The following is a 14,677-nucleotide window of genomic DNA, read 5'->3' as shown; positions in this document are numbered from 1 at the left end:
CTCTGCCGGCGTACCCGGCACACCTTCCGCACCGCCGCCCGGCGTCCAGTGGTGGTATCCAGGCGGAGTCATGGACGCCGCCGCGCAGAATAACCTGCACCAACAACTTCAGAATCAACAGCAACAACAACAACAGCAACAGCAACATCTCTCGCCCATTACCACGCAAACGTCCACGCCTACCGTTATGTCCCCGGTATGTTGCGACATGCACGAATCAGGCTATATATTGTTCCCTTGTAAAGGGAGAAAGGGTGCCTTCTTTTTTGCGAGGGGCTTTTTTTTTTTTTTCCCATGTCGATAAAACTGCGTCTTTTCCTCTTTCGCTTTTAATACACACTTTCGCAAGATATCTCCCCGTTATATATCGGACATATGTAGTCATTTTTTTCGATTCTGTCGATCGGAAAAAAAAAAAAAAATCACAGAGTCAGATCTCTCGTGTCAACGTTCTTATTGACGAAACAAAAAGACAATCTATATAACATAGTCGATACAACACACATGAACCATATCGCGTTCTCGTCGTCGGGGCGTAAGAAACAAAATGACGACGCAGATTTTATAAAAGAGAAAATACCAATCTTTTATCTCGCAAATTGAATTTGTGTCGCTATATCCAAGAACCGGCTATCCGGTAATGGGACGGCGTTTACGCGACGTCTTTGTAGCACGTCATGTAGTATGTATACGTAGACCGAAACGCGGCGACCTCGCTCCGCACCTTGCTCCCCCTGGCTCCTCCTGCTAACCGGCCTTTCGGCAGCTTTCGCGCGCGCAGCGAACGAACGAACGAACGAACGAACGAACGAGCGAACGAGCGAGCGAGCGAGCGGGTGGCTATAACACGGAGAGAGGAGAGATATACCAGGTTCGACCAGGTGGCCACGCGGCACTTTGACAAACTTTTCCGCCTCTAACGCAGCATGGTGCGCGGGAAAAATATCCATTCTATTTAGCTCTTAAATTTACCCTCAGGTTTTTCCGTTCAATCGACGTATAATCGAGAAATTTACTGTACGACGAAACGTTAGCTTTAGATTTGTGTGTTAGTTCAGTAATCTTTGTTAAAATTTTGTTAAAAAAACTAGGATTGAGGAAACTCTGAACAAAAAATCACTTATACGCTCGATATAGGTTGCGGGGACTTACACAAGTTCTCTTTTTAATTCAATTCGTTGCTTTCGTGTGTGCGTGTCGACTTGAAGACGCTTTGTTCCTTCGATCTTGTCTTTGTTGTTTTTCTTACGCAGTTACATATAGGAAATCGCAAGTGAAACACACGGAGTTCAAGTATGTAATTAATTTTTAAACGATTAATTCTAAATTAGAGTGTGAGATAATGGTGATATCAGTTAACATATCATTCGAGATAATTTAAGTAAATTTTCTGGCTCTCTTGTTTTGATATACTTTGTGAATAGAACTATATCTTCTATTCGAACGAGTTTAGTAACATCGAGACTTCGAATTTAAAAAAAATAATTATTTTTAATATAATTTCACCAAACTCTCTGAAGTTGGTCAATAAGAGATGACGAGCTTTGAATGATGATATTAAATAATCAATTGTGTCGAAAATACGGTGCCAGTTAGAAAAAAAAAAAAAAATTAGAAAAGTGTATCAATGATGTTTTCTTTTTCGTTAAGTTTTGAAGTGCGGTAACAAACGTTTGTACAATAATTCCACAAGAAAGATTCCATGTATGTACATATTTGAAGTCTCGTTCGTTAGACACCGTAAAGAAATTTACGTGCAGCTTGTGAGAGCATCGGTTATTAGATACTTGCTTCGCTGGACATTTGTAATTGGATCTGTTGATAGCTAATTTCGATATCCGAACTTTCTGGATTGAGATATGGACGACGAACAAAAACATCGTGGCATCGATATGAGAAAGAAAAGCGGTTGCAGATGACGATTATAATGGGATAAGAAATAGCCTCTTGTGCGTTGATGTTCCTCAGACGTATGTGAAAAAAAAAACAGTTCTTAGAATCTTCCTATGTAAAAAAAAATTCTAAATTTGTTAACACGAAATACTTTTGTGTGTGACGCGCGCGAGTCTTCTCCAAGTCGACAACACTTGCTTCTCGCATTCTACGGTTTTTTTTTTTTTTTGGTCAGTTTTTTGAGTCGGTTTTTTCTTTTTTGGGGAAAGCAACATGTGTAATTCTCTTCACAATCAGCGCGGAAAGAAAGTCACAAGCAAGCAGGTTTTGTCGTTTTTTTTTTTTTTTTTCTTTAACATGGACGATCTTGAGTTTTGTTGAAGATCGACTCGCTCGAGTTTTTCGTATTTTCTCAACTCGACAAGATTGATGAGATACATGAGAAACTTGAACAAAAGCGCTTGGGCTATACATGCACCGTTTATGTTTCATACAAAATAGAAACCGTTTTATTTATTTTATTTTTTTTTTTTAATTTTTTCTTGTTTCATCATATTTCTCAAGGTTATCATGTTTCATCGTTTCATCGAATAGTAGACAGCGGAGCTACAAGCGTGTGTGCGCATGAATTTTTTCACACTACGCTGCACTATTTATTTGCGAGTGTAGTACGGAAACGGTTAATGTGAAATTTTTGTTTCACTCGGTTCTGGTCCGAGTAATTCTCACATCGCGGTTGAGGTTTTGAATTGTTTAGGGCCCTTCTCAATCGGTGGTTGTTGATGATGAAGTTCGGGCAAAGCGGACTCTCCGGGATTTTCGCGCGTTTTGTCGTTCGCATTTCCCATCCTGATTCGCGCGCACCGACTCTCGCCCCGCGCTCCGTGTCCGCCGCGTCCGTCCGTCCGTCCGTCCGTCCGTCTGTACATCCGCCGTCCGCTATTGATTCCGGGTTTCGTGCGGCCTTCTTCGTAAGTGCGTTCGCGTTTGGCGAGTCCGGCCGGTTGCTACCTCCCCTTTTTTTTGCGTTCTTATCGCAAGAAAAAAAAAAGAAATAAGTGAAATCCGAAAGTGATAGCGAGTATATTCGCAAGTTGTCGTAATATCGCGCAGTTCGACTGTGATGCGGCAGTAGATAAAAAAAAAAAATCAAGAAAAGATGACGTCAAAACAAGTAAAACTTGAAACTTAATATTTATCGCTAAAATAAGCTGCGCGTGACATAAAAAAAAAAAAATATATATATATATATACGCGTACACACACACACACACACACACATAAATATTGAACATGCGCGTGTAACATATATATAAACTTGGTATTCGTATGTGTGTACGTGCGCGCGTACAAGGATGTTACTTTTTTTTTTTTTTTTTTTTTTTTTTACTTGAGTGTTTCCATGTATTGAACACTTGTATGTGGTAACATTTCGTTAGATGTTTATCTACGCAGGAAGCAAATTATTTTTTTGAAGTTCAACCTCTGAGAAATCTGTGATTTATATTACCTTACTCTTAATTTAATCACGATCTTAATTAACTGCACACATGTTGACAGCGATATCGAAAGGATCACGATCGTAGGCGATTTTCTCTCATCGCGAGATCGGATAATCGGAGCTTGTGTGTAGCGGTGTAACGAAAGCGGAATCCTGTTCGGGAATATATACAGCATGCTAGGCTACACATGAAAGTTCACGTATGAAAGTTTGTGATGAATTGATCCCGTCCGATTACGCACTTTCGAGATGATAATCTCGGGGAGAGGAACAACGCACTTTCGTGATTTTATATGTGCGACGTGTAGAAAATCTAAAAAAAAAAAAAAAAATTTTCTTCTCTTTGTCTCTAAAAATAAAAATTGAAAATGTGGAAAATATCACAAACAACTACTATCAAAGAAGTCGGAATCATTTCTCGACTGTTTAACAAAATTACGGGGTGCGTTTTTAATAAGTGAGACTTTTTTTCTACATGTGATGCGAAATGTACGGTATTGTAGATGTGTATGTTAGAGTTTGGAGATAGGCTTGCGACACGCATCGTAAATATTATGCCGACGAACAGAAACGTTGTTCGCTTTTTCATTCAAGTTTCTTTATATGGTTCATTATTGATTCGATGTGTTGTTATACAGATATATACGTACACACACACATACGGTTTACTTTCGTTATTAATTTGCTACTCTTCATCATTTCTCTATTCGCATTATATAAATTATTCCAACACAAGGGTACAATATCGAGCCGCAGTTTTAGCATATGAGGACAGATATATAATTTACTTTTTCATTAACAGATACTCTCTGACACATTCAGAGAGCACATGAGTGTCAGAGAGTTCTTCTAAAATCTTTGAACTTGGCACCCAACTTTTATCACATCAAGTTTTCATATTAGAAGTGTTGATAGATTTCGTTTTGCAATTACAGATTGAGTTTTTTTTTTTTTTTTATTGCAAATGACGCGAGAATAAATATAAAATTTATACTTGATTACCAACGAATTTTCACTCAAAAATAAAAATAAAACAATTTTGGTTGATTTTGAAGTGCGAGCATTTTCTATCTCTGTATTTTTTTTTTCACGTGAATTTGTTACACGTGTACAACATTTTTTTTGTTTTGAAAATTTCATTTATTGTTGAAAATCAAGTGTCAATACCGTGAAAATTGTGTTTTAAAAACTCGGTGCAAATTCAAAGATAATTATTTGAAATAAAGAGAGTAACACATTTGAGGTAACACAAATGGCCGTGTATACAGTATGTGACTGCTACACACACACGCACACAAAGTTATTGTTTATTTTTAGTGTTCCGACTTTAGTTTTCGATCATTTATTCTACGTAACGAAATAATTAATAATTTTTAAACGTACGTTGTTTTTTATGTATCTTTGATTAATTTCTAAATTTTTATAATTTTTGTGATCGAAAGATGTAACATTTTCTTCTTTTTTGTTACCAATGTTTTGGTGGATTAACGGGAAGATACTTGTGAAAGATACTTTTTTCGCGAAAGAATACTTCTTGCAAAAACAAAACGATAATCGCGAGTGTAAACTGCTGGTGGGTTTTTTATTTTCTGGTTTTTTCTTTTCACATCGACGTTTCGAAGGGAGATAACTTGTACATATCCCGGCTGTTATTCTATGTTCGATGTTAATTTTATTTTTATCATCACAGACCTAGGAAATCGTACACCGTAATGCGACGCCTGCGGCCCAAGAGGCATCAATTTTTAATCCCTTGCAATATCACAACGAGTACATCAAATGTTACACGATCGCGGGAAAACAAAGAGAGACAAAGTGACAAGATTATTTTCGATCATGTCAAAAGTGCTTTCTTCTGCAATTAAACATGAAAAAAAAAAAATTGATTTTCTTAAAGATATTTATATACATATAGAAAAAAAAGACTGCGTAGAAATAAAAAAAAAAAAAAAAAAAACATATACATAGTTCTAAGAACCCAAGGAGCAGATTTTTTACCTAATTAAGTAATTGAAGCCAAACATATATAATTAATTAAGTCAGACATTATTACATGTAATGCGATATATTGGATCACCCCATAAGTAATGCGAGTTTTTTCGCAGATTGTGTTCTCTGTTAACTTTTTCTTCCGAGAATGTAAAAGAGGAAGCGAATTCTTGAAAGTTTTGAGCATACAAAAATAATAAGTTAAGCTCTTATGCTTAAAAATGCACAAAGCACTCGCATTACTTGTGGAGAGCGACTCAATAACAATGTCGAATCTACATAGTAGTTATTTTGCCGGCAGATCTCACATCCGCACGTAGGTCAACTAGATTTCCGATTATTTCTGCAGGTACGTGGTAACTATTATTATCCACAATCCGGAGTAATGACGGTCTATATTGTACGTATGGCTATATAAGTGTGGTAATGTCATGTGTTCGAAGAGTTCAAAATAAAACAAACCAAGTTTGTGCCTAACTAATGTGCGTAAAGCAGGAAAATAAACTGCAAAGAAGAACATTGCAAGAAAACACACTTCGAGTATGAAATGATCAAACAACGAACACTGTGTGTACAAAATTTGCTTTTTCTCAAAGAGTTTGGGAGATATTGTGTCACAAACACATACACACAGACACACACACACACACACATGCAATGATAATACAAGATAAAAAAATCGATTTTAATTGGTCGATGTATATATTTGATATAATTTTATTTGCCAAAGTGAATGTAATGGTTAAAATAATTTCTAGCAATATTAAGAACTTGTATCTCTCTTTTGTGCTTGTAATAATATTATTATTACATAATGTTATGTAATAACAATAAGATAATTATTATGTGCATGATGTGATAATTATAATGTTGCTTGTACGTACAATATAACGACCATTGTTACTTGACAAAATCAAAATCGCGTTTACGGCAAGCATTGTTACGTGTGTCTCATTGTCAATGTGAGATCGCGGGCCGCAGCCGTTCATTAATTTAACACGCAAGTCGTATTACGTAAAGTGCGTAACAAACACGTCTCAGTTATCGCAAATAATTACTACTAAATTCGGTCGTGCAGTTAAGACTACGTGGCTAATTGTTTGAATTTCGCGATCTTTCTACGAAATTCGCATTTTTTCTTTTTTTTTTTACGACTCTTTTTCACAAGCTAGTCGAACGCGCGTGCGAAGTTTTTATTTCATCTCTTACGCAAATTTCTCATAATACGACAATATATAGTTTACTTTGTACATATCGTACACAAACTTTTGTTGATTTAAAAAAAATGAAAAAGTTCGGTTTTTATTTGTGTACTTTTAATTTTCTTCAAAACCTAGAAAAAAATTTTTGGTTGAAAAAGAAAGAAGTTTGAATTTTTTTTTCTCTTGACGTAAAAGTAGAGAAGAAATTGCTACGTAGCATTTGCTTTTTTTTGTATATAAGAAGAGAACATTTCTCTTCACAGTAGACGTTTCTTTTATACAACATATAAAAAGTAGAAGCTGTTGATGTTGTTCAAGCGCGTTCTAACAGTTACGCTATTGTTTTTTTTTTCGACGACAGTATTTTACATTGTAGATCGTTTGCTTGGATTTCAGCACCAAATACAACAGTTGCCACAAAATAATCTTCAACAAAATAACGTTCAGACCCTCCAACGGGACAATATGCCGAGAGGAAAAGATTCAAAGCCAAGAGGACGGATGACAGCATATGCTTTCTTCGTGCAGACATGTCGTCAAGAACACAAAAAGAAACATCCCGAAGAGAAGATCGTCTTTCGAGAGTTCTCCAAAAAATGTGCGCTGAGGTGGAAGGTGAGATTCGTCGAATTTACTTTGTGTTACATACACTACCTTGTGTGTTCAAAAGTTTGTAAGCACCGCGTTTTTCTTAAGAGAGAAAAATAATAGCGTTAATACTCCTTCAGTAAAAAGCAATATGAGAAATCTCGCTGTCAAAACACACAAATGTATTTAACAAAATGTTTTACATAAGTACATAAAGAAAAAAAAATATATAACATATAATTCTAACAAATAATATTAGATTATGATAAATAGTAGATAAATTGTCTGTGTTTTAGCTAAAATATCAAAACTTTGTCAAAATATACTAATTTAGAAACAATTCGCACACTTTGTAACATCATCAAACTATCGTGTATTCTATTGTTCTATGATCTGCAGTATAAGAACGAGAGAAATGTTTGATTAAAAGCTTTGTAAATTCGCAAAAGCTATTTCGATTTTTGACTCTAAATAAATAATATGTATGCTCGAGATACGTAATGTGCAAGTGTAACAGTGCGTCATTGTGTTTGACGTGTTTTGCCTCGTTCAACTGTCAATCTTCATCTCGCTGAAGTGGAATAGAAATTATTGATAAGGAAAACACGCGATGTATGCGAAGATTTCGCAACCTTGTTGTCAAAGAAACAAATTCAACACATCTAGTACATAATCTGATCCAATACCAAAGTTTTTCAATCGAACATTTCTTCGAAATTTTATTAAAAATTAATATCGCATATTTCATGAGTTGTGAGAGAAAAGCTCAGTCAGGAGAAAAATTTTATTGACCTAATTGTATAGAAAATAGCTCTTCTTTTTTACATTGACTATCGTATGTCGTAGACCATGTCGGATGTGGAAAAGAAGCGCTTCCACGAAATGGCAGAAAAAGATAAGAAGAGGTACGACGCGGAAATGCAGAATTACACACCGCCTAAGGGAGAAAATAAAGGCAGGGGCAAAAAACGTAAACACATCAAGGATCAGAATGCTCCCAAGAGATCTCTGTAAGTTTTCGCCATTGTACATAATTTATCTTGTTGATTCTGAGAAACAAATTTGTTGATTAATAATTAATAAAATATATAAAGCACCAGTACGATAAACTCGTAGTGATTTGAATTAAAACAAAAAATTTCTGCTTGTAAAAATTTATCTTAGAAAGATTTCCGTAAAATGTTTGTATATCAAAAATGTATTTTGCTGTGATTCTTTGTCAGATCCGCTTTCTTTTGGTTCTGTAATGACGAACGTGGCAAGGTCAAAATGCTGAATCCCGAATACGGTGTAGGCGATATAGCTAAGGAATTAGGCAAGAAATGGTCGGACGCAGATCCTGAAACCAAATCTAAATACGAGGCTATGGCAGAGAAGGACAAGGCTCGATATGAAAGGGTAACGTATTTGAATTTGTGTGGCGAAATCTTTTATCTCTGGTATAATTTTATTTCTAAGATTTGTTATGAGTCTTATTATCGTTGACTATTCCCATATCGGAGCTCCGTGATTTCAGAAACACAAAATTCTATATATTTTCTCACATTACGTCGGAACAAAATAATTTTTACTTGTGACAAAACGTGCGGAAAAAAAAAACGATCCCGAAGTAAACAGAAAATGCTGTTTGTTTCTCGCAGGAAATGACCGCGTACAAAAAGAAAATACAAAACGACGGCGCCCCGATGGTGGGAGCAGCGCCGGCGAACCAAAATGTAAAAAGTGACAGTGAAGAGGATGAGTGGAAGGAGGACGACGAATAGCGGATGCACGCCGAAATTTCTTCATCTATCACCCCGTGTCCTTCATCCTGAAAGCATACCTCACCTACTGTACGTACCATTGACCTTAGCGTGAGCGTACTTATACTACCATCACTAGGAAAACAAAATAACCAATCACCAAGCAACCAACCAACCAACAAATCAAGCTCTCCAACAGTCCCCACCAATCAACCTCCCTAATTCTTTCCCCGATTATTTACGATAATGATAAAGTTATCTGCATTAATTATGGTAATTATTTTAAAAGGAAAAACTGGTATGTGTGAGTGCTTAAACGAGCGAGAGCAAAAAGGAATGTTTGAGGATCATTGCATGAATGAAACATTTGTACTTTAACATATTGATAGTAATGATGATGTAAAGCGGCTAGTAGGATAGCGGAAGAAAGAAAAAAAAAAGAAAACCAGAATTATAAGAAAAAGAAAAAACGTGGAAGAGATAAGAAGATCGGCGGATGCCCATACTTCTCTCTCATCCGGATGGAAGGCGCAGGGGCTCAATCATTGTTGACTTCTTGCTCTGTCCCGACGCTATGTTACGAGCTATATAGCTTAATTTACTAATGACGAAACGTCGCGATAATAACGGCATCGCAGCGGGGAATCGGAAGATCGGTTGTAATCTCGCAGAGTTCGCGGTTTTTTTTTTTTGACACGGCAAAAGTACTCGTACTTTCTTCTTTGTCACATCGCGGCGAATGACGCGGAAGAACGAACTTTCAAAGAAGAAGTTTCAACGTATTCTCCCGGATCCTCGCTTGAAAAAAAAAAAAAAAAAAAAAAAAAAAGAAAAAAAAGAAAAAAAAAAGCCTAGTTGTGTCGCGTCGTTGTAATATATTATACTTTTTTTCGGGGAATTTTGTTCAGTTCAGTTCATTCGTCACCAGCGATTAATTTTTAATAACATGCAGAAACATAAAAACCATTTCAAAATGTTTGATGATGATTGTATATCCTTGTACAGAGAGCTTTGTTTTGCTGTTCAGAGATATAATTTTTTTAGCGAATTGATCTATATCGAACGCGCGTGCATGGGGGCATGGGGCCGCTTTGTATTTGCGATTATTATATTAATACATGTAATTCAGTTTTTGATTGACGTATATATCCATTGTTTTGCGATAGCTGTAAGTTCGTTTAGAATTAAGTGTACATGTATCTTAAGATGAATTTTTCTGCACCTTTACACATCTTTTTTTTAAGAGCATGAGATGTACTTTTTTCTGATTATTATATGGCGGTATTAGATGCTAACGAGCCATCTCGTGATTGAGCCTTAATTATATAGCTGATAAGCGAACTCTCGATGCGAGAGAAAATCGTAATCGAGAAAATTGTGTGCTAGAGAGAAGGAGAGAGCGCGAGCGAGCGAGAGAGAAAGAGAGAGAATGTGTGTGCATGTAGTTAGAAGTTTCTATTAGATTGTTGCATATGATATGTCGCAAAATACTTACACACATTATGACAATTTATAGAAAAATTTGAAAGAATTTCGGTAAAACATTTATATCGTCTCACACAATTTTAAGTAGAGAACATATACAAATTATAAATTAATTAATAAATTACTATATTGTACAAAACACTGATTACTTTGTTCCTTACATGGTTTTTAATGTTTTTTTTTTTTTGTGTTACTATTTTATTATCTTATTGCATACAATCAAAACGAGATATTATTTGCTTCTTCAACAATTGTTCAAGAAGTGTTGTAGTAAAATCGACATTTTCTATGCAAAAATCTAATACTAAATCAAAAATAGTAGCATGATATTTCAGCGAAATAAAACAACGGTATCGCCGAAATCGAAATACTTAAGTAACAAAAAAAAACAAAAAAACGACGACTATTATACTCAACTCGAACTTCAGATACTTTTATCGAATTCATTTGCGCTGTTTTGGAGGCTGCCGGCGGCCCGTCACTTGCAGCCGCAAAATTACCTCGTTTTACAAAATTAAATTGGCTCATATGATATCACGAAGACGATGATGCGTGCGAAATCTCGATGTTTTATTTTAACAAACTTGCACAAAATGTTTATTAGCTCCGATTCTAGTTTGGAATACAATACCAGCAGAAACGTTTTTGAGTCTTCGTTTCTTATTTTTGTTTCTTTATTATTTTGACAACACTCGATGAAAAGAAAAAAAACAAGACATTTTGTATTTCTTCGTTCATCTCTCTCTTTCTCTGTTTTTTAGTCTGATATTGAAGTGGTCCCTGCCCCTTGCCATCGCTATTCTCCCTCTCGCATTCGTTTTTTAAATTCACTGGAAAAAAAGCAACAGTAATATAAAAGGAAATAAAAACAACGTGAAACGTTCAAATCGTAAAAACTCGCGTGAATTAATATATATATAAATGATCGCCGTTTGCTTCGTTGACTCATGTTTTTTGGGAGTTGGATTAAATAGAAGATTAAGCTCCCCCCGTGAACAAAGGCGTTTCTCTCTGTCTTGTACTGCCTCGAGTCATCTGGTGTACAGCAGGCTGTATTATAATAAATTATTGTCGTTTATTGTAATATTAACATTCCTAGATCTCCTATAGCGTGTACAGCGATTTTAATCGTATTCGGGATTAGAGAGGGAAACTGAGAGGAGCTGAATAGTAGGAAGCCAAAGTGTAAAAGGGAAACGAGAGAAAAGAAAGAATAGGATCTCACTGGTTTCTTCTTCTTCTTCGTCGTCGTCGTCGATGAAACAAGACAAACGTATACATATATGAATATAAAGAGTTGTATGTGTTTATAAATTCAAGTATCTCATGTCTATATACATATACAAATAGATATATATATATAGATACTTATGTATTTACATATACTATATATATATATATATGTATATTTATGTGAGGTATGCATATATATATACATAACGGTGACACAATTCTTTTATATATTTATATATGTATACATATTCTACTCCGTTTTTTCTTAAAAAGCTTTGTTATGATCGGACTTATACCTCTTTGTCTTTCTTTTTTTTTTTTTTTTTTTTTTTTTTTTTTTTTTTTTTTTTTTTTTTTTTTTTTTTTTTTTGTGGTCTGAAACACCACTCTCTTTCTCTTAAAAGCATTAAGCAAAAAAAAATCTCCCCGGCCTCCTGTTCCCTTTCCTTCCCTTTTTCATGGCACAGTATCTCACATTTTCGACATAACAAAAAGTAAAAAATTATAACAATTCTAATGATTGATTAAGATGAGCAGAACGAATAAAAAGAAACCTGTTTTTCTAGAGGGAGTTAGAGGATGCGAATAAAAAACGACTGTAAAATATCAAATTGTAATATTTTAATACTGATTTGCAGATGTGCATAATTTTAACATATATAGCTGGTTATGAAATAAAAGCGAACTGTAACTGATACTGATATTGTGTGAGACACGGTATCTGTCGATGGATAATTAAAATAAAAAATAAAAAAAATAAAAAAAAAAAATGGAAAAAAGAAACTGAGTATTTGAAAAGGATCATGACATAAATTTCCTGTGTTATACTACTAGGGGAATTATGATAGTTACACAAGAAGAAATATTTGTTTTGTATATCTCTTAGGGATAAATAAACTTTTCAAAAAATACATTTCTCGAAAACGGGTTTTCTTCTTCTAGCACACCAACAATCCATTTCCGAATGTGTACATAATGCGTAAACAAAAAAAACAATCGACATTTGTACGGGTTCATCATTTCATTAGCTAATTATATTGTATTATGTTAAATATGTAAAATATATATTCTAATATTATATATTGTACGAATATATACTAAAAAAAATGTACCGCATATATATAGAGCATTAAAGAACACATGTATGATCTTTTGACTTACCTTACGTTACAAGCGATTCGAAATGACGAGTAGCTAGAGCGAAACAAAAAAAGAAAAATAAAATATAAACGAGTTATTGTACACAATATTACAATAAATTTAAATGGATCTTCAAATCTAATTCAAACAAAATCTAATAAGCGTATGAACAGTTTTGCAAAATGTTAAGCGCAATTAACTACACGATATTTTATGGTGTCCCGTGTTATACATTTTATAAATTTCACGAGATATACCAAATGTAAAAAGAACAAAACATATATATAATTATTAATGTAATACGCATGCATTTTTCGTAAGGAAAGACAAAGAGAAGCATTAATGTGAAAGAAGTGAGGAAAAAAGAGAAATCAATTACATAATTACACACTGTGTGTTGCTTTAGTGTAATTTATGTGTGTACATATATATATATATATCAGAGAGAGAATCATGAGAGCGACCAGCTGATAACAGAATGTGTAATCACTTTTCCGCCCCGTAAACTACCGCACGTCCACGAGTGGTACACATTGGAACTACGCAGCCAGTCCACGAGCGACATGTCGCTCGTCCACAGCGTGCGGTTCTATTGCGTGCAATGTGCACGTGTCCAAATGGTCACCTTCTTCAGGCGTGTGAGTATATTCGCGAGCGTAAATTTGATTTCTTTTGAAATTTAAAATGATCGGAGTCTCGTGATGAGAAGATACGACAGGAGAACAAAAAAGGATAAAAAAAAAAAAAAACATTGCAACTTTCCACACAACATAAATGTGATATACAAGAAAAGATGTGATAGTGAAGAAAATAATATTATTTCAGCGAGCAGCATCAGAATTCGTGGAGTGTATCATCTCCTTTTACATCATCATTTGCTGCTTATTGCTTTATAAATTTTATTTTATTTTATCAAAAACTACATATATACGTATAAATACAAATTACACAAAAAGACATGTATATTACACAAAGGTGTTTTGCCGGTACACAAATATATACGTCTGAAAAGTTGCAAGTTCAAAAAGGATATCTATTACTCTGCTTTATTACAATTTTTTACCAGTGTGTTTTCAATTTTCAAGTTTTATTTTACAATTTTTAATTGGTAAACCACAGGTAAACCTGAAATCACAACCGTGCTTCTTGATTCCCTCTTTCATCTCTCTCTAACTCACACTTCCTGCTTTCTTTCTCTTATTACTTCTCTTATTAAAATTTTTCACTTATTACTTTCTCTTTGTCTTACTTGAAAAAAATATATATGTATTCTTTGCCTTGAGTATTCCCGTAGACATTCCCGACAAATCTGTATCGATGTCGTTTTATTTCGAGGCGAATTACGGATTGCCAAGCGAATGGAATTCCACTTACTACTATTACGACGAAAGTTATTTCGAAAAACGAAGTCTCAGTCGTCAACTGATATACAGCTTGTTCACAAACAAACTGGAAAGTTAAAAAAAATGTGATTAAAACCACACACACGCAGATATATTCTCTACCAACACGTATGTATTTCGAAACCTCACTTCTAATTACACGTGTGATTGTTAGGCTCAAAATATACGCTCGTAAATAATGACATTGGTGTGTTTTACAACAGTCTGGGCTATCCTGAACAAGATTGTTTGTTGAAAGTAATTTGTCAAGCTGCAAAATATGCTTTAAGCGAAAACGGTGTGCTTGGTGATATTCTCAAAATCATATTCACGTAAGTATTGTAATAAAAAGTATATTTGAAAGATTTGATGTAAAGAGAGATGTCGATATAAATTACAATCAACGAACAAATAATGTAAAACAATTAAATTTGCATTGCAGACCTTTCACGTCGAGAAGCGAGGAGCTTCCAAATGACATCACGCAAGCTGAGCACGAGCAAATTTGCGATCAACGTTACG

General features: G+C 34.7%; 1 protein-coding gene and 1 long non-coding RNA gene across 3 annotated transcripts in view; both read left to right on the top strand.

Moving 5' to 3' along the window:
• Positions 1-10,789, top strand: part of LOC109857958 (high mobility group protein DSP1) — a 12,144-nt gene extending 1,355 nt beyond the window's left edge. The window contains exons 1-6 of the mRNA XM_020434770.1: positions 1-196; positions 5,685-5,732; positions 6,982-7,200; positions 8,020-8,183; positions 8,397-8,571; positions 8,814-10,789. The exon at positions 1-196 is cut by the window's left edge and continues 1,355 nt beyond it. Coding sequence (XP_020290359.1) covers positions 1-196; positions 5,685-5,732; positions 6,982-7,200; positions 8,020-8,183; positions 8,397-8,571; positions 8,814-8,936 — 925 coding nt within the window. The 3' untranslated portion in view covers positions 8,937-10,789. The remainder of the gene's footprint in view (positions 197-5,684; positions 5,733-6,981; positions 7,201-8,019; positions 8,184-8,396; positions 8,572-8,813) is intronic.
• Positions 10,790-11,828: 1,039 nt separating this feature from the next.
• Positions 11,829-14,677, top strand: LOC109857964. 2 transcript variants are annotated; one of them, XR_002250561.1, is made up of 4 exons: positions 11,829-13,411; positions 14,068-14,284; positions 14,380-14,487; positions 14,598-14,677. It is a non-coding gene; the product is annotated as an uncharacterized LOC109857964 (long non-coding RNA). The 2 variants fall into 2 exon arrangements; XR_002250560.1 differs by lacking the exon at positions 11,829-13,411 and having other exon boundaries at positions 13,982-14,284.

This window comes from Pseudomyrmex gracilis, unplaced genomic scaffold (genome assembly GCF_002006095.1).
Source record: "Pseudomyrmex gracilis isolate BER0280 unplaced genomic scaffold, ASM200609v1 scaffold_178, whole genome shotgun sequence".
NCBI lineage: Eukaryota > Metazoa > Arthropoda > Insecta > Hymenoptera > Formicidae > Pseudomyrmex > Pseudomyrmex gracilis.
Note: the sequence above shows the minus strand (reverse complement) of the source record. Positions and strands in the feature narration are given on the sequence as shown.